Source organism: Tenrec ecaudatus, chromosome 12, assembly GCF_050624435.1.
Source record: "Tenrec ecaudatus isolate mTenEca1 chromosome 12, mTenEca1.hap1, whole genome shotgun sequence".
In the NCBI taxonomy this organism is placed as follows: domain Eukaryota; kingdom Metazoa; phylum Chordata; class Mammalia; order Afrosoricida; family Tenrecidae; genus Tenrec; species Tenrec ecaudatus.
The window spans coordinates 27,930,415-27,951,428 of record NC_134541.1 but is presented as its reverse complement, the minus strand read 5'-3'; the positions used below and the strand labels follow the sequence as shown (position 1 = coordinate 27,951,428).

General features: G+C 40.7%; 1 protein-coding gene and 1 pseudogene across 1 annotated transcript in view; one reads left to right on the top strand and one right to left on the bottom strand.

The window, feature by feature from the left end:
- The window catches only part of PIGU (phosphatidylinositol glycan anchor biosynthesis class U), a 106,517-nt gene that overhangs the window by 56,199 nt on the left and 29,304 nt on the right, over positions 1–21,014 (bottom strand). The window contains exons 3-5 of the mRNA XM_075563749.1: positions 18,984–19,043; positions 17,675–17,737; positions 2,301–2,410 (exon numbers count right to left, since the gene is read on the bottom strand). Coding sequence (XP_075419864.1) covers positions 2,301–2,410; positions 17,675–17,737; positions 18,984–19,043 — 233 coding nt within the window. The remainder of the gene's footprint in view (positions 1–2,300; positions 2,411–17,674; positions 17,738–18,983; positions 19,044–21,014) is intronic.
- On the top strand, positions 8,406–9,275 carry LOC142422393 (peptidyl-prolyl cis-trans isomerase B pseudogene; annotated as a pseudogene).

Sequence of the window (21,014 nt, the reverse complement as noted above, 5' to 3'; positions counted from 1 at the left end):
AACAGTTTGAAACCACCAGTCACTCCATAGGAGAAAGACAAGACTTTCTACTCCCATAGAAAATTAGTCTCAGAAACTCATAGGGGCAGTTCTAACCTGTCCTATAGGGTCGCTATGAGTTGAAATCAACTCAATGACAGCAAGGGAGTGAGGGTGGTGAGCTTACAGTCTGGTAAACTCTATGTAGGATCTCTGGGAGTTAGAAGTAATTTGATGGCAGTGAGTTGTTATATTTGTTAACTACCATTTTTCTTCCGACATCTTTCAGCCTGTCTATCTACTCACACCAAAAGCTGTACATCTTAAGAATGGTTCCAGCTCTCTGATATATATAAAAAAAGAAAATACTTTTTGCTTGATAAATTTCCTAAGTTCTGGCATACTCTAACTTACTGCCATTGAGTCAATGCTGACTGATAATGACCCTATAGGTTAGGGCAGAATTGCCCTGTGAATTTCTAAGACTATAACTTTCTAGGAATAGAAAGCCCTGTCAGAGCAGCTAGTAGTTTGGAACTTCTCACCTTTCAGATGCCAGACCAACTCTTAACCTCTATGCCACCAGAGCTCCTGATAAGCTCTGGCCTAGGCTACACCAATCCAGGAGGTCAGACCACAGCTTAGATTTAGCCCTACTGGAAGTCAAACCATATCAAATGAGCCAGACTCCAACACACAAGTATCTGATGAATTCAACAAGCCAGCTTCTATAGGATGTTATGAAACTTCTTGACCTTCCACTGGGAAAAAAACCCAAAATACTGGGGGTTTCTTGAAGTAGGAAGGGATAGACAGAATGTGAATTTTAAATGCCTCTGGGTAGGAAAATCTTACATAGTCAAGATAAATATAATTTGTTTCTATCCTGCTTCCACAAAGGATGTGAGGCAGCTGAAAAGAGAATATATAACAAACAATTAATAGCAAAACTAAAAACAGAAATACAGAATCAAGACCAGGGAAAAAAAATTAGTAAATGGAAAAAATAAAGGGCAGGGAAAGGGACAAACGGGTCATCTCCAGGACTGTATGAATCCACTTCAAATCCATCTCTGAGTTTCCTGGCACCCAAAGTGAAAAGGGAGACCAGTTGCATAATTCTGATTATTCGATAGGAAGAAAAATATCAGTATCTCAGGAAGAGATTATAATTATTATCCACAAATAAGCACTTTAAATCCAATACCTCCCAGGACCTTTAAGATTAGTAGCTCTAAAGCCAGACCTAGACATTCTTGGTTGTTGTTTTTCCCCTCAGTAGTTCTAGACAAGCTTATTATATAATCTCTAATGAAATGGCTGCTGTTATTATTATAAAGCTACCTCCTAGAGACATGAGTCCATAAGGGATTCATAATGTTGCTAAACCTCTCGTTCTGTTAGGCAGTTCCTAACAGTAGTTCTGAAATACATAAATGTGAACTGATAGCCCCAGACTTTTGGGTGCAGGGTAAAATATGTCAATGCTGAATACCAGATGATATTCAAGCAACAGCAGCATAATTACCTATCTTGGATACTGATATTCACACATAAATCGGGGAGTTGAATGAACTATCCCCACAAGGTACCTTCTAATTCTGGAATTCTGAGGTCCTGTTTTCCCACAGCGTAACTTATCGGTATTACTGTATATCCCTAGCAACTAGTATACTATTCATATTTAATGACTATTAGTTGATTAAATAGTTATTCACATGTCTATATCAGGAATATAAATGGAAAAATTATATTTTAGAATTTTATTATAACTAAGCTGAAAGAATTAAACTTATTGGAAGCACTGGGAACTCCTAGAGAATCCTGTCCTAGAACCTCAGTCAGTTCTACTCCTTCACATTGGTCATTCACTCCAGGATGGGTCAAGTTTGGCGCTTCAGTTTTCTGAATTATAATAGAGCAATTAATTTATACAACAGAAGAACTGCTTTAAAAAAATCACATAAAGATCAGAATTTCATTTGATTTATACATCAAACTTGAAGAACACTTTGTGGGTGGGGGCAGGGGAGTGTAGAAATACTGATTGCAAGAGGGCTGGAGCTCAGATCAGCACCCAGTCAAAAGGCATCTGTGAAAGGTTTGATTGTGCATATCCCTGTACGAGTCTTTGTCCCAGCAGAGACAGAATGGCTCTGTGTTTTTGGCTGGCTAGAACCCAGTTGTGCAACAGAACTACAGCAAATACTTGATGACTAAGATTGCAAATCTCAAAAATACAACACAACAACATGGGAAAGTCTCATCAGATTTTCCTCACATTTGTTGGCACTGAGCTCTTTTTTCTCAGGAATACTTACAACAGGGCCACTTTCAAAGGGATGTAACGCATTTCCATTGGGGTTCGGATGAGTTCAGCCACATCTGGGGCATACTGATCCAGTTCCAACAGGAGTTTCTGTTTTTTAAACTGGAAAAAAAAAGTGAAACAATACACTTTCCATTGCTTTTAGGAGGAAGGGAAAAATTCTTTCCATGGCCCACCTGTTCCTGCCTGCGCTATTCCTACTTCTCTCAGCTCTTCTCACGCCCACTGCCTTCCCATGTTTTGAGTTTCATTACCATGAAAATACCATATATTTTCCTCCCAGAACTTTGCATTTGATCTAGAAAAATATCTTCTTTCCTCCTAGTTGGCTCCTATACACTGCCTGCCCCCATTTTGATTGGGAGCTCTTACAAATATTATAACAATCCATACTTCAATTAGATCAAGCACGATTATACAATTGGCATCATCATTTTCAAAAGATTTTTTTTCTTCTTGCATTCTTTATTATCAGCTCCCCTTTAGCCCTGCCCTCCCCACCCTACACCCCTAGAGCCCTTGTTACATTAAATATTATTCCATTTCCCCCACATCTTACACCACCCAATGTATCTGTTCACCTGCCACTCTGTTAGCTGTCCCTCAGGTGGGGTCCTACAGTCATCCCTGCTTTCAATTCCGGCTCCCTCTCCCGTCTCTTCCTGTGCCCTCAGGGACTCATTCCCATTACTATTTCTGAAGGTTTTATCTATCGTGGATTTCATGCACAGACCTTAATTACACAAATGAACATATGCAGGTCTAACAGGATTAATGAGGTAAAACTAAGGCCATAATAATAGGGGAGGAAATATTAAAGAACTAGAGGTTAGTTATGTGTTTTCAACAGTGCTATGCTGTGCCTGGATATGTCATCCCTTCCGCCACACAGTTTTTACATCTTATCTAAACTGCTACTTTCTGAAGAAGGCATTCATGACCTTCCTGACTAGGTAAAATCCCCTATCATACACAAACTCTTTATAGCACCCTTTACTGGTATAACTCTTACTTATCCATGTGATTATTTGCCTAAGGTTTAGCTCCCTCATGATCTTCCAAATTCCATAAGGCTAGTAACTATGTTCGTTTGACCTAATGTATTCCCAACACCTGGCACAGTAAGCAATCAATACGTACCAGGTGAATGAATAAATGAATGAATGAAAGTGACAAAGTTCTTAGTCATTTTGAAAAGCCATCAGTGGTCTAAGTTCCAAAGTTCCATCTGCAAACTGAAATATTTTTCAGAGTGGAATGATCCTGTCAGTGTCATACTCTCTTGGGTTTCCCTCCTCACTCTCCGATTTAAGGCTTTTGATTTCCATGGAGAAAGAGGGAAATGAGCCTGGTGAAGGAGGAGGAGGGCACTGTGGCAGCAGTGAAAGAAAAGTACTTCCTATAACTCCAGTCTTCAAAAATACTCTAAAACACAAAGTCTTTATGATAAGGGACAGTCCAGGAGATAAGGGTCCCCAGAGTGTCTGCTACCTCTCTTTTTGTCTCCTTTCAACACACAGCACAACCTCCAAGGCCCAATAAATACACAGTTCTCTCAACACAAACAAAACCCCTTTGAAAAATCTCCATTGCGTCCAGCGAGACAGAAAGCTGGCTAGCTAACCAAGGAAACTCTGAACTTGTGCACCTCAGCCAGCTTCAGGCCTGGGACTGAATTCATCCGCGTGGCACAACTTGCAGCCACACAATAGCCAGGCCTAAAAAGTGAGCACTGACACCAGAGAGGTGCACATTCCTTAGAACAGTCAACTACACAAGATCCAAAGGCAGCATTTGCCCAAGGATACAGCTCAGAAGACAGGAAGGGATGAGAGAGGAGGCGGCCTGGAAAGGGTACATACAGGGAGGATGTGAGAAGAGTGCTAGCATATTGGAGGGGATTGTGATCAATACCATGAATCAGATTATGTGTGTACAGGGATTAATAAATGGAAAATCAACTTGCTGCATAAATCTTCACCCAAAGCACAATAAAAGAAAGAAATTAGGTGAAATGAAAAACTATGTATGCCACAAAAATATTATTAGAATAAATGAGGTTTAGAGAACCTAAAAACAACAAATTTAATGTTGATATATCTCACAAATATGTTGAGAAAATGAAACTAGATACTAAAGAGTACATATGTATATTTCCACTTAAATATAAGTGTAAAAATGAGCAATGATAAATGAATGAGGTTTTAGAGTACAACTTAAAAACCCAAAGATAAATTTCTAGCTGTATTCATCAGCTTTGAGACTGATGCAATACAAAGAACTCACAGGTAAGGTTAAAAGTACCCTGAAGGTTAGTTACATGAGTGTGTTATCTTTATGGGCATTAATCAAGTTGTACACAGAAGCCTGTACAATTTTTTGTATGTATTTTTCAGCAGAAAAAATTCCAGGGCCGTTTTCCTCCCACTCTGCTTAAATTCACATTCTTATCCCTTGAAAGATTTTATTTTACAGGAACATAATTTTCCTACTTCAAATAAAGAGATTTTTCCTAATCACTGAAAGTATTTCTATTCCCACATGGATCCCCAAAACCCATGGTGTAAATGCAGAGTCCACCCCAACCCCATCTCCAACTGTGAGCCTCACAACATTCCAAATTCAGGATACTACATTCCAAATTTATAACCCCTCTAATTATGGCAAGGGAATACAGGCTTTTTATCACTCCCTTATCACACTACTTGAAGTTTTCTAAATTTGAGTGTGATTTCCAAAAAAGAAGTACATTTCAGTAGAGATCAGTTAATCACACAACTTAGTAACACAGCCTACTAATAGTGTTTTTGTCAAGTGAGAAAGATGTAAACTGCTATGAAAATCAACTGGCCACAGTCAAAAGGAATTCATATTCATCACCAACAATACTAATGTGCTTTCATAAGCATGAAAAATATACAATATGGGCCTATTACAATTGTTAAAGCTTAATTTTTGAGCACCCTTATTTGAGGAAGGCTATGGATGAGTGACCGCCCAAAATCCATTTGGCAAGTCCCTGTGTCGATAAAGCTTCCATTGAATTCCTTCTGATCAACACCCAAAGATGTGGACAATCTGAGGGCACTCAGGTAGAACGCCCCGGAAGGTGGATTCCCTCCACCTCTCTCCCACCTCGTTTGTCTTCTGCTATGTGTGCATTTTCAGTTATATGTGATAGCATGTTTATGCCCCTAAATCTATCCCTGTTTTTTTTTTCACTGATGATTTTTATACTTTTAGGTTTTACATTTAGGTCTTTGATCCACCTTGAGTTCTTTTTTAATAAAGTCTGAGCTATGTATCCTGTTTAATTTTCCAGCATCATTTGTTAAAAGAGACTTTCATCATCCCCATTTATAGCCTGTTGTCTATAAGAGTAGACCGTCAATCGTTCTCCCATGGAGCAGTTGGTGGGTTTGAACTACCAACCTTGCACGTAGCAGCCCAAGGCTTAACCCACTACACCAGCAGGGTTCCTTAAGTTGTCCATAGTGGATGGATTTATGGATCCCAATTATGTTTCATTGGTCTATGTATCTATTGTTGTGCCAGTACCAGGGAATTCTGACTATTGTGGCTGTATAGCACCCTTTGAGATCAGAAAGTGTATGACCTCTTACTTTGTTCTTCTTTAGCAGTGCTTTGCCGAGTCTAGTGTCTTTCCTTTCCATATAAAGTTGGTGATTAGCTTTTTCGTTTCTTTAAAGAACCATGTTGGAATCTGGATTAAAATTGCATGATATCTACAGGCCGCTTTGGGTACTATCGACATTTCATAATGTTAAGTCTGCCTATCGATAAGCATGGTATGCGCTACCATTTATGTAGAGCTCTTTTGGTTTCTTATAGTATTGCAGATTTGTTCCCAGACCACCACAATAAAGTGAATATTGCAACAAAAACAGAGTGAAAATTTTTTGTTTTCCCAAACTCCAAACACACTGCCATCGAGTCCTTGCTGACTCATTGCTACTCTTTGTGGGTTTCCCAGACTGTAACTATTTACACAGGTAGAAAGCCCAGTCTTTCTCCCGCAGGGCTGCTGATAACCCATTGGGTAGCCACTACACTACCAGGGCTCCTACTTTGGTTTCCCAGTGTATGTAAAAGTTATGTTTATAATATAATATAATATAGTATACTGAGTATGCAATAATAGGATTATGGAAAAGGCTGACGTACTGTGAGAATTACTAAATTGTAACAGAGGCAAAAAAGGGCGGGCACAAGCTGGTGGAAAAATGGCAATGATAGACTTGATCATCAGGATTGCCACAAAACTTCAATTTGTAAAAAACACAGTTCTGCAAAACACAAGAAAGTGAGAGGCAATAAAATAATGTGTACCTGTATACTTTCTATGCATAAAACATTAAACATCTGCAGATACACATTATCTTTTTGTTTCACAATAATATATTTAACACAATACCTTAATGATGACAATATTTTGATTCAAGTCATAAAGTAGTGCTCATTTGTTATAGTGGACCATTGTATATACCCTGAATTTAAAAACAACAGGTGATTGGGACCATTAATGTACATGCAACTGGGTCTTACATCAACCGCTGTCCCCCTTCATACACTTTTCTGTTATTTGTCCTCCTGGGAGGTGGTTATATGTCAATCACTGCGATCGGTTCCTCCTTTCTCCCCCCCCCCCCCATCTGCCCCTTACTCTCCTGGTATCGCTACTCTCAATATTGGCCTAAGAGGTTTATATGTCCTAGATTCCCTGTGTTGTGAGCTTTTTAAAAATCATTTTATTAGGGGCTCATACAACCCTTATCACAATCCATATATACATCAATTGTGTAAAGCACATTTGTACATTCATTGCCCTCATCATTCTCAAAACATTTGCTCTCCATTTAAGCCCCTGGCATCAGCTCCTCATTTTTCACCCTACCTCCCCACTCCTCTCCCTCATGAACCCTTCATAATTTATAAATTATTATTTTGTCATCTCTTACACTGTCCGACGTCTCCCTTCACCCACTTTCCTGTTGTCCGTCCCCCAAGGAGGAGGTTATATGTAGATCCTTGTAGTCAGTTCCCCCTTTCTACCCCACCCTCCGTCCACCATCCCAGTATCGCCACTCTCACCACTGGTCCTGAAGGGATAATCCGCCCTGGATTCCCTGTGTTTCCAGTTCCTATCTGTACCAGTGTACATGCTCTAGTCTAGCCAGATTTGTAAGGTAGAATTGGGGTCATGATAGTGGAGGGAGGAAGTATTAAAGAACTAGAGGAATGTTGTATGTTTCATCAGTACTATACTGCTCCTTGGCTGGCTCGTCCATTCCTTGTGACTTTTCTGTGAAGGAATGACCAATTGTATACAGAAGGGCTTTGGGTCTCCACTCTACCTACCCCAACCCCTCTCGTTCCCATCGATATGACTGTTCTGGGGCTTCTGATGCCTGACACCTGATCCCATCGACACCTCATGATCACACAGGCTGGTGTGCTTCTTAAGACCCCAAACACTATATCTATTGATAGCCTGGCACCATCAGCTTTCTTCACCACATTTGCTTATGCACCCATTTTGTCTTCAGCGATCGAGTTGGGAAGGTGAGCATCACAGACTGCCAGGTTATTTGAATAAAGTGTTCTTGGGTTGAAGGAGTACTTGAGTAGAGGCCCAATGACCATCTACTACTTTGATATTTAACATATATGTACATAGATCTATGACACTATCATTATATATAAATATATTTACATATGTATGTGCCTATATTTATACCTCTATAAATGCCCTTTGCCTCCTAGTCTTTCCTCTATTTCCTTTTAATTTCCTCCTGTCCCACTATCATGTTTGACCTGCATTTGGCTTTCATTCATTCCTCTCGGCTACACTGCACTTGATCAAGCCCCATCAGGCATCCTACACCCCCATCACCATCGATTTTAGATCACTTGTTGTTCCCTTATCCCTTCCTTTCCTCCTCCATCCCCCTTCCTAAGTGCCCCCAGAACAGTTGGCCCCATTGTTTTCTCCTTGAGATTGTTTATCTTCCCTATCTTATATAGACAGACATGCAAAATCAAAAACAACAACCAAAAAAGAAAAGTCTAGGGGCCGTGCTCGCCAGTCCCGGTAGATGCTGCGTCTCTCGGAGCAGAACATGAAGGTGCTTGTGGCCGCCGCCCTCATCGTGGGCTCCGTGGTTTTCTTGCTGCTGCCGGGGTCTTCCGTGGCCGATGAGAAGAAGGGGCCCAAAGTCACTGTTAAGGTGTATTTTGACCTATGAATTGGAGATGAAGATGCAGGCCGGGTGGTCATCGGTCTCTTCGGCAAAACAGTTCCAAAAACAAAACAGTTCCAAAAACAGTGGATAATTTTGTGGCCTTAGCCACGGGAGAGAAAGGGTTTGGCTACAAGGACAGCAAATTCCACCGTGTGATCAAGGACTTCATGATCCAGGGTGGAGACTTCACCCGGGGAGACGGCACCGGAGGAAAGAGCATCTACGATGAACGCTTCCCAGATGAGAACTTCAAGCTGAAGCACTATGGGCCTGGCTGGGTGAGCATGGCCAACGCCAGCAAAGACATCAACGGCTCCCAGTTCTTCATCACGACAGTCAAGACATCGTGGCTTGATGGCAAGCACGTGGTGTTTGGCAAAGTGCTGGAGGGCATGGATGTGGTCCGCAAAGTGGAAAGCACCAAGACAGATGGCCGGGACAAGCCACTGAAGGAGGTGACAATCGCAGACTGTGGCAAGATCGAAGTGGAAAAACCCTTTGCCATCGCCAAGGAGTGAAGCGGCCGGGACCTTCTATGGCACTACTGCCCTCAGGCTGAAGGCAGCTGTCCCTGGGCTCCACTGCGCTGCCCTGGTGCTGATAGTGGACCACGCCCCACATTCCACAGGCCCCGTTTTGTAACAAACTCCTACCAACACTGACCAATAAAAATAAAGGTGGGTTTTTTTAAATTAAAAAAAAAAGTCTATAAAGTCCCAGGCTTGTTTGTTGACCTTTATGAGTGTTTTCCAGTTGAGTCTGATGAGGTGTCATGTCCTGGCCCCGAAGTCTATTTTGGGGATTCCTCAGGGACTTCATTGCTTTGCTCTCCTTGCTGCTTTGTTGCACGCCTTTTGTGTTCCATTCTGGTGTGGTGAGGTCAGATCGCGCACAATTCCCGCACTGTGTCTCTAGTGCTGTCCCCTGTAGCACTATGGGTCAGTGAGGGGATGCTGTGTCTTGTGGTGGGGCTGGCTCTATGGTCCTCTCTGGGCATTAACTTCTCTGAACAGGAGTATCATCCTTGGGGCCTGGTGGACCAGGATGTGTTCCACTCGCTCTTGCTCTCTCCTTCCCTCTAAGTTTGCCCCTTACATCTTCTTTTGATGTGTTTTGCATCATTTAATATTTTATCCATAGAATCCATCATTATTGGAACTTGGGGATTGTATTTTTATTTCAATTCTTTTAGCTTGAGCTCAGAATTTTCTTCTTTGAGTTTTTAACTCATCTTTGCATATTTTATGATAATGATTTACTTTCTTTTCAGACTACCTTTAAAAATGTTCTCTTTAGCTTTTTACTTTTTGACCTACCTTCATATATATATTTATCATACACTATAAAAAATCAGTTTTTACTCCTCTAGAAAAGGCAGCCTATGGACCAAGGGTGTGAGGGGCGATGCTGGGAGAGTGTAGGGTGAGTGGGTTGGAAAGGGGGAACTGATTACAAGGATCCACATGTGACCTCCTCCCTGGGAGAGGGACGGCAGAGAAGGGGGGAAGGGAGACTCCAGATAGGGTAAGATATGACAAAATAGCGATGTATAAATTACCAAGGGCACATGAGGGAGGGGGGAAGTGGGGAGGGAGGGGGAAAAAAAAGAGGACCTGATGCAAAGGGCTTAAGTGGAGAGCAAATGCTTTGAGAATGATTGGGGCAGGGAATATATGGATGTGCTTTATACAATTGATGTGTGTATATGTATGGATTGTGATAAGAGTTGTATGAGTCCCTAATAAAATGTAAAAAAAGAAAAGAGGAGAAAAATAAAGAAAATGATTAGGGCAAAGAATGCACAGATGTGCTTTATACAATTGATGTATGTATATGTATGGACTGTGATAAGAGTTGTATGAGCCCCTAATAAATTGTTAAAAAAAAAAAAGAAAAGGAAGCCTAAGACAGATGGTGCTGAATGGGTTCCAATAACACTTCTACACTAAGATAGACTAGGACAAAACACCTACTTAAAATTTTAAAAATTAGCCAGTGACTCGTCTAAGGATCACAATAGGGTAAATCCTATCATGTATGAAGCCTTGAACGTTGAGGACCAAGTCATATTCTACTAACAGCCATTTGAAAAAACACAGACTGTGTTCTACATACACAATCTACGGAAAAACAAACACAAAAACACTGATATTTTGCCTCTGGATTCCTCCATTTAAGAATCATATTCCCAGTTATTTCATTTCTGGCCCTCAAGAGAAAAATATTAAAGCATTTAGTTTGAGCATCTGAAATTTTCAAGTTATTTTCCTTTGTTTAAGATGTACACTCCCTAGTCTTAGTGATACTAAGTCATTAAATATAGTTCCTAATCCTTTAAAGAAAAATCAAGGATATTTTTGAGCATCGATAAGATTATGCCCTCTATGTCAGGATACAAGATCAACAGAAGTCAATTGGATTGCTATATACATCCGATGGGATCACAGAGAAAGAGATCAAGAAGGTAGGACCCTTCACAATAGCCAAGCATAAATTGAGATATCTAACCCACTCCCATCCCCACAAAAAAACCTCAAAAGATTGCTATGAGGAAAACTACAGAACATTATTACAAGGAACCTTCACAAGTGGAAAAATATCCCATGCTTGTGGACCGATAGACTCAATATTGTAAAGATATCAATCCTACCTAAGGCACTATATAGGTTCAATGCAATCCTGATAAAAATACCAGCATCATTTCTTTTTTTCCCCCATCATTTTTCAAAGAAATGGAAAAGCTGATTACCAACTTGATATGGAAGAAACCAAGAATTGTCAAAGAACTCCTCAAGAAGAATAAAGTGGGCATGCTTGCATTATCTGACTTTAAGACTTATTATATAGCCACAGCTGTCAAAACAGCATGATACTAGTACAATGATAGATACTTGGACCAACGGAGGGAAAAAAAAAACCCCAAAAAATTCAGAAGTAAAAATACAGACAACTGATTTTTTATAAGGGGCCTAAAAAAAAATCAAATGGAAAGCAGATGTACTCTTTAACAAATGATGCTGGAAAAACTGGCTATCAACCTGCAAAAGAATAATGCAAAATCTTTACACAAGAACAAATTCAAGGTGGATCACAGACCTCAAAGTAAAACCCAAAAATAGCAGGATCATCAATGAAAAAATTGGGAAAAGGTTAAGAACCTTAATGCAGACAATGCATGGGCCATCAGTAATAATTCATACCCATAGGAAGATAAAATAGACGTGTGGAACTTACTAAAGATAAAACACTTGTGTGCATCGAAAAACTTCATCAAGAGAATATTAAGAAAGCCCACAGACTGGGAAAAGATTATTAATGAAATATCAGAAAAAGGTCTTATTACTAAAATCTACAGAACTCTGCAACCTTGCAACAAGAAAAAACAAAACACATAGCCCACTGGGGAGGTGGGCAAAAGAGTTGAACAGAAGATTCACAAAAGAGGAAACACAAATGGCCAATAAACATATGAGAAAATGTTCCTGATCATTAGGCATCAGGAAATCATTTGCCATCTGGGAAATCAAACCATGAGATACCACCTAACACATACAAGGATATCCCAATTAAAAAAACAGAAAGCAACCAATGACAGAGGAGGTGTGATGAGATAGAAACTCATTCATTGCTGGTGGTCTTGTAGATACACATAGCCACTGTGGAAAGAGATGCAGCAATACCTAAAACAGATGGAAATCAAGTTACCTAAAAACCCAGCAGCTCCACTATTGGGGATCTACTCAGAAGTAATAAGAATCAAGGTCACAACCTGACATCTGTGCTCCAATGTGTATCACTGTACAGTTCACAACTGCAAAGAATTGGAAACAGCCTAAATGTCCATCAATAGACAAATGGTACATTCACACAATGGAATACTATGCATCCATGAAAAGGTGATAAACAGATGAGGCACCTCATCTTGTGGATTGAGTTGAAGAATATTAATGTTGAGCAAAGTCAACTGAGGTATGCTCAAACAACAGAATAGGTATAGGGGAAAATGTACATATCACAGAGTTCCCGGGCTGAGGACCAATGCTCTGGCAAGAGTCAGACTAAACACAATGAAGTATACATCATCAAAAAACAGAGAAAGAAAAGTAAAAAGATGCAGACAGCAACCATATGGAAAGACGTCTTCCCCCTGCCCCCACCACATATGCCTTTATGGCTTAGAGGGGTGGGGGAAGAAAAAAGATGGCAGGTAATGAGGTAACGGGGTACTAAAACACCCAAGGGGAGGCTATTATTTACCTCTCCACAGAAAAGGAGAGAGTAGACCTCATTCCAAGGCACCAAGCTTTTAGGGAGACATTCCTGCTTGGAGCAGCTCATTCACAGGACTGCAGGGCCAGCCCCAGATCGAGACATGACGTCTCCTTCCTAGAGGACAGCACTGCAGATAAAGAGTTGCAAGACCATGGCTGGTCTGATCCACCCACATGGGGGCAAACCAAGAGGGAAGTGCAACAGACCAGCAATGGAAGCAAAGCCACAAAGGCCCTGAGGAATTTGGACTAGCGGGCAGAGGTACGAAGTAGTGGCTGGCACCGTATGTGAACTGGTTAGGGGATATTCACAAGGGAGCCACACTGGAAGTCTAAGATGTACTGGGGGGAGGGGGCGGTGAGGCACTAGACCACTCCATTGTTGACTGCAGGAAGAGCAATGGGAACTTGTAGGAGGTGCACCCCTTGGTCAGGAAAGCTGAGGACTAAAAGGGTTTAAGAGATGTTAGGTAAGCGGGTCTTGGGAGATGGATCACTGAAAGGAAAGGGGAATGGACCAATGGATTCTATCAGGGTCTGCTCACTATCTACTCTGGGTCAGGACAACAGTTAGACTTGGGCCTATTTATACAGTCTCTTATTTATTTTTTTTTCTTTTGGTGTTATCTATATAAGATAGGTGGGATAAGCAATCCCAAGGAGACGGCAATAGGGCAGATGGCCCCAAAGAGGGCAGGGGGGAAAGGAGGAGGCGGGAAGAGGAGATGGATGAGCCAATAATGATAGGGACAGGGGAATAGCAAAGGATCTAAAATTGATGATGAGGAAGGGGTGGTGTTCCTGATTGTGTTTGAGCAATTGAAATGTAACCAAGAGGAATTACTGAGAGGTGAACCAAGGGTAAACATGATGGTGGGGCAAGGGGAAAGAAAAAAGAAAAAGAGGAAAGTACAAGAAAGTAAAAATGACATATATAGGTTAAAACACAAATATACATGCAAATATATAAAGACAGTTGTATTTGTCTGTCTGTGTGTGTGTGTGTGTGTGTGTGTGTGTGTGTAAATCCAAGGAAACAGATGGGCTTTGGGCCTCTATTTAAATCTTACCTCAGCACAAGAATGGTTTGTTCTAATAATGTGGCAATATATGATACTCACTTTCCCGATACGGTCACTAAATATAAAATGGGTGCATAGGAAATGTGAAGAAAGCTGATGGTGTCCAGCTATTAAAATATATAGCATCTGGGGTCTGAAAGGCTTGAAGTTAAACAAGCAGCCATCTACTAGGAAAGCAACAAAACCTACATGGAAGAAGCACACCAGGCTGTGTGATCATGAGGTGTCAACAGGAATATGTATCAGAAGTTTGAAAGCAAAGGCGAAGTGGAGACCCAAAACCCACCTTAAGATAACTGCACAGTCCTCACAGAGGGATGACATATCCAGGGTCCAGTATAGCACTGATAAAATGCATAACTATCTTCTAGTTTAATTTTTCCTCCCCTAACTATATGGTCTTAGTTTTCCCTCATTAATCTTGTTAGATCTAAGAATGTTCATGTGTATAATTAAGATTGTTAGATGCATTAAACCCAAGAGATAAACCCTTCAGAAACAGTAACGGGAGTAATGATTCCCTGAGGGTATGGAAAGAGAAGGGGGGGGGGGCGTGGAAAGGAGGGAAGGGGAAACTGAACACTGATCGCAAGGAAGACTCTATAACCCAACTCAAGGGGAACGAAATAAAAGAACGGTAGGTGAAAAGATACATTGGATGGTGTAAGATGCAACATATAATAATAATATATAATAGCAAGGGTTCCTGGGGGGTAGGGAAGGGGAGAGAGGGGATAAAGGGGAGCTGATATCAAAGAATTCAAGAAGAAAGAAAATGTTTTGAAAATGATGGTGGCAGCAATTGTACAATTATGCTTGATCTAACTGAATTATGGATTGTTAAAATATCTGTAAGAGTTCCCAATAAAGTGGCCAGTGCTATAAAAAAATCAGACTGCTATTTTGGGTCCCATTACTTAGTAGCAGACATGAAAATGAACAACAGACAATAGGAATAAGATGAGACATTCAGTCTAATCTTCTCAGTGGCTCTCAGCCAGTCAAGGAGGAATGAAGCCATTTTTTTTTTTTAACTATGTAGAGTATACATGGTTAATCTGTTAACTCTCTTGGAAGCCAGGAAAACTGAGAATGGTCTGACTATGCAGTAATCCTGGACCAATACACATAAATTAGGACTAAAAAATACCTATAGCAGACTAACAATTCTTCAACAAACATTTACTGTATGCCAAATTTCCTACTGAAATTGCTCTCTCTTGGGAAACAAAAACAATACTCAGAATCCAATAAATCCTGGGACAGGCATAGCACAGGGAGTTAAAAGCCACATAGGCAGTCCTAGGGTTTGAACAAGATCAGCAACAACCTCTTTAAGCATTTTTTTTCCTTTAAGCATTTAATAGGCAAGTCAAAAGACTTATCTTACAGGCCAGGTTTCCAAACTTCGTGAATGATGGAAATCACCTAGGAATCTGGTAATATTACAGGCTCCTGAGCTCCATTTGCAACCGATTGAATCAGAATCTCTAAGGGGAGGAGTCTACGACTGTGTAGTTTCATTAGCTCTCCAGGTGATTACAATGATCAGCCAGGTTTGGGAACCTAATTCTTAGTACAAGAAATGCTTTAAAACAGTGGTTCCCCTAATCTAGCATTTATTAGAAAACTGTTATTTTTATTTAAAACAAAAAACAAACAGTGGTCTCAACCTTCCTAATGCCGCGACCCTCATGTTGTGCTGACCCCCCAACCATAAAATTATTTTCACTACTACTTCATAACTGTAATTTTGCTAGTTATTAATTGGGCGACCCCTATGAAAGGGTCGTTCGACCCCCAAAGGTTGAGAACTGAACAACTGCTTGAAAAGCTGCAAGGGCAGCAAGTGAAGGTGATTCTGATGGAGGCCTGTGCTACAGATCCCTTACATATAACCAAACGCATTGAGGGAACAAGACACTGGGCCTGGGGCTCAAGACCATAGTCTTGGAGGACACCAAGTTTCCAGTAAATTGATACAACATTGTCACAAAGATAATGTTCTCTACCACACTTTGGTGATTTAGTGAATAGGATCTTAAGAGGTTATGAGCAGCCATCTAAGGTACAAATATTGGTCTCGCCCCATCTAGAAGAATGATGAGTGATGAAAACCAAAATGCACATGGAATCAAACAGTCCAGTGGGCAAATGGGCCATGCAAACAGTCTCCACAACTTTGAGACCATAAGAACTACTCTGAAAAGGATCACGTTAGTAGATCCTGGATGGAGTCCTAGAATAATGTGAAACAAAACTTAAAATCATTAAAGAGAAAAAAGCTTGTAGGTTGGATAAGACTGATGGGGCCCCTAAGACTATGGCCTTTAGCCACTCTGAAACGGAACTCAACCCTGTGCTAGAATAAGCCATGTAAGATGAAAACGGCAGCATTTACCCAAGGGCAGAGGCTAGGAAAGGAGTGGAAACAAGAGATACAAGGAGGAAACAATAGCACATTGAGGAGGTTGAAATAGATGAACTGAAACAAAACATGTGACTGTTGAATATAAAGCTCACGATCTTGTCTGTGCACAGTAACCTAAAGCACAATAAAAAGTAAAAATAAAAAGGCAAGGAGGGGCCGCCCTTAAATCAAATGTTCATAAACCCTAGTGGTGCTATGGGCTAAGGGTTTGGCTGCTAACCATAGTCAGTGGTTCGAACCCATGTGCTGCTCTTCATGGAAAAGATGCCGCTTCCTGCTCCCAAAAAGACTCCTATTCCTAGGACCTCTACACAGAGCCACCGTGAGTGACAACCATGAGTGCTCATCTCCTTTGAAAAGAAAACTGGGGACAGAATGGAAGATTTTGGAAGGCTCCTCATTACTTTAACTGTGGTCCAACCATGCTTAGACTCCGGAAGTCTGAGCTTGCATAGGTAGGTCGACAGTAAGCTACACTGACCTTTGTATAAGAGCTTGAATTCTGAGTACCCTGAGTCGCAAGCAGCTACGGATGTCAGTGACAGCCAAAACTCCATTTGCAGGGCCCCCCACACAGATGAAGCCTCCATTGAATTCTTTCTGATCATTAACCAAAGATAAGGATAGTCCTGCCCTCAGGCAGAGTGCCTCAGAAAGCAGACTACCTCCCCTTCTCTCCAGGCAGCCCCTGGAAAGGCAGTCTTCCCTTGGGGCTTCTTTGAGTATGTCCTTGACAGTGGTTGCCTTACTGGGAACAGTACAAGGGGTTGCTTGGTCATGAGTCATGCCCTATCAGTCTCATCCTGACTGCCTGGGTTGGAAGACCCTGGACCAATCTTGTATGTTCTTCTATCTAACAATGTAAATGTCCCATTGCTACTTCTGTAGTCCTACCTATAACTCTGATGTACTGATTTGCCACCAATCATGAATTTTTTTGTTCTTTTTTAGCCAATCATGAGTTTGTGGGAGTTTTTTGTTCAATGCCTGATTTATCTGGTGTCTCCACTGTGCATCTTCAGACACCATTCTGATCTCGTTCTAGTGATCTCCTCTAGCCTTTGTGTTGTTTTTGTCCCTTTTAAGACTTAATAAATGTCCTTAAATTATATTTGCAATGGGGGCCTCTTTTGCACCCTAAATCACCTTTCTGCACTTATTAGCAAAGCTCCCTTGTGAGTCTGGGTTTGGTCATTCCAGAGCTGTCTGAACTAGGCCAAAAACTTCATCCCATTAGCATATTGAGCAATTGGACTTTTAAACATGTGCTTCAGATTTATTGTATTCCATCAGCTTTCTCCCCATTACTGGCTACTCACCACAACTTTATTGAAGTCCTGGATTGCCAAATACAGGGCAATAGCAGTGAGTGCATCAGTTATCTGTCAAGAGAAAGAAAAATAAGTGAAACAGCACCCTATTAGTATAGTAATACTAGGACTTGAAGGTTTTTGGATGATAATGGGCTACTGAACTCACTCGGCTCTTTAAAAAAATTAATTTAAAAAAATTTAAGTAACCTTATTGACAGATACTTCATATATCATACAATTTAATCATTCAATCAAATTAAGAAGACTTGCACAATCATCACCATACTCAAATTCAGAACATTTTCTTTTCACACTCATTATTGTTAGCTCCTCTTCTTCCCCTCAGTATAGAACTCTTAAAAATCAGGCAGAACCTCTACCCTTTACCACATGCTCTCTCTGTACACTGACTACCTGAATAAGGACCTGGCAAAACTCTAACTAGAAACTCCTGAGCATCAGGGTTCATCTAGGCCCACTTCAGTTTGGTCTCCCAAATCGGATCTGGAATTTCCAGTTATTTAAGCATGCTGTGCAATTAGACTAATATCCAAGACTTTGCAAGGCTGACATATGTCAAGTGCTTGGCACAGAGTAAGTCAATTTTCAGGGATGGCTCCAATGACCTCCTTGACATTTCTTGACCCAGATTTTGAAGTCCAGATGACGCAAAAAAAAAACAAAAACAAAAAACAACAAAAACCCTCATTGCCATGGAGTCAATGCAGACTTATAGTAACTCTAACTATAGAACAGAGTAGAAATGTCCCTTTGAGTTTCAAAGACTGTAACTGTTTACACAAGTGGAAAGCTCCCTCTTCCAACCATGCAGGACCACACACCAAAGCTTAGCCACTGCACCACCAGGGCGCCTCAGATTAGGCAAGTGTTTGCCATTACTATGCCTTTCAAAGCACAGTTCTGTCACCTCAGTTTTACAGGTTCTTGCTCTTGAAAGTTTCATCAGGTCTGTTTTCTCTTCCATAATGACTCGCAGAATCTCTTGGTAGAATTCTTAGTGAATTCAAGATTTTCTCCCTATCAGCACCACAATTAAAGCCAATATTAAAATCATGAAGCTAGAAAATGCGAGACTATATGGAGTTGACAACCCAAATTCTAAAAAGAGTAATGGAATGCAGTTGGCCAAGTGTCAAACTATCCCTCATACTTCCACAACACTGCTACAGTTCCATGAATTTAAAGACATACATATTTTCTATAAACTCCGAAAACATATTTTTCCTTAAAAATTAGACAAATAACTGAAAAATGCAAAGAGGTACATACACATTTTAAAAGGAAGGTTACTTACCATAAATACCAATTCAGCATAGTCAATCAGGAAATGGAAGAGGTATATGATTAATGGAGTCTACAAGAGAAAAACAAAAATATGTTCAGCCTTATTATTATCAATTGAGAGAGGAAAGGGTAGAAGAAAATAATTGTCAGCAGAAATAATTTTCTTTCCTATAATACTGTTCCATGCCAGTTGGCCACATATTGTGTCATTGGGACTTTTTACTGAATTGAGTAAAGAAAATATATCTGACCTGTGTTAAGTATCTGTGGAAGAACTGTGAGCACACTAAAGGTATGATGTAAGTTTTAGTTTACATTTAAAAAATCATTTTATTGGGGACTCTTACAACTCCTATCACAATCAATACATCTATCTACTGTGTCGAGCATGTCTGTACATTTGTTGCCATCATCATTCTCAAAACATTTGCTTTCTACGTGAGCCCTTAGTATCAGCTACCTTTTCCCCCTCCTTCCCATCCCCCATGAACCCTTGATAATTTATAAATTATTATTTTGTCATGTCTTACACTGTCTGATGTCTCCCTTCACCCACTTTTCTGTTGTCCATCCCCCTGGGAGGGTTTTATATGTAGATCCCTGTAATTGGTTCCCCCTTTCTAGTCCACCTTCCCTCCACCCTCCAGGTATCGTCACTCTCACCACTGGTCCTGAAGGGATCATCCATCCTGGATTCCCTGTGTTTCCAGTACCTATCTGGCCAGTGTACATGCTCTGGTCTAGCTGGATTTGGAAGGTATAATTGGGAACATGATAGTAGAGGATGGGATGGGTAGGAAGCATTTAGGAACTAGAAGAAAGCTGTATGTTTCATCATTGCTACACTGCACCCTGACTGGCTCATCTCCTCCCGTGACCCTTCTGTAAGGGGATGTACAGCTGCCTACAGATGGACTTTGGGTCCCCACTCCATACTCCCCCTCATTCACAATGATTTGATGTTTTGTTCTTTGATGCCTGATCCCAACGACACCTTGTAATCACACAGGCTGGTGTGCTTCTTCCATGTGGGCTTTGTTGCTTCTGAGCTAGATGGCTGCTTGTTTACCTTCAAGCCTTGAAGACCCCAGACACTATATCTTTTGATAGCCGGGCACCACCAGCTTTCTTCACATTTGCTTATGCACCTGGTAAGCTTTAGTTTTAAGTTTCAGACAGTTCATGGAAAAATTAAATTAAAATATAATGGTATTTTCCATGAACTTTTTTAAGGTCCCTAGTATGTAATGGCTAAGTTAGTTATCTAGTGCTGCTATAACGAGTACCACAAGTGATGGATGGCTTTAACAAACAGAAATTTGTTCACTCACAGTTTAGGGGGCTAGAAGACCAAATTCAGGGTACAAACTACTCACTGCCATCGAGTCAATTCTGACTCATATAGATCTTTGGACTCTTATTTGCAACCTAATGAATCAGAATTTCTAGGAAGAGAAGTCCAGGGATCTGTAGTTATTACAATAATCAGGCAAGTTTGATAACCTAGGCTGCAGAGTGTAAGTGCCCTGGCCTCATAATGTCACTAGCTGCCTCTACACTTACCTCATTAGCATCATAGAGGCTAGTATTTACCCCACAGTAGAAATATCCTAGGTCAAACCTATATATATTCATAGGTATAGTCTAACTCTCTCTCACAGACACATTCAGTCTATGTATCTATCCATGCATCCACTCACACATCACTGCTCTGGCAGGACTGTGAATATACCAGATTTCTACCTCTGCTCTCTAACTCTTGCAATCCCCCTGCCTCCCCACTAAAGAGAATGACTCAGGTTAATGTAGCTACCCTCTAGTAACTAGAGTCTAGTTAGTGGTTTACCTTACCTGTTATTAAAAAGGACAGCCTTTTTAATAACAGTGGCCTCATATATTTGTCCTTTTTTGTATGACTTATTTCACTCAGCAAAATATCTTCCAGGTTCATCTATGTCATGAGGTGTTTTGAAGATTCTTTGTTATTCTTTAACACTGCAGCCACAGTAGTCAAAACAGCCTGATACTCTCTGGTACAAAG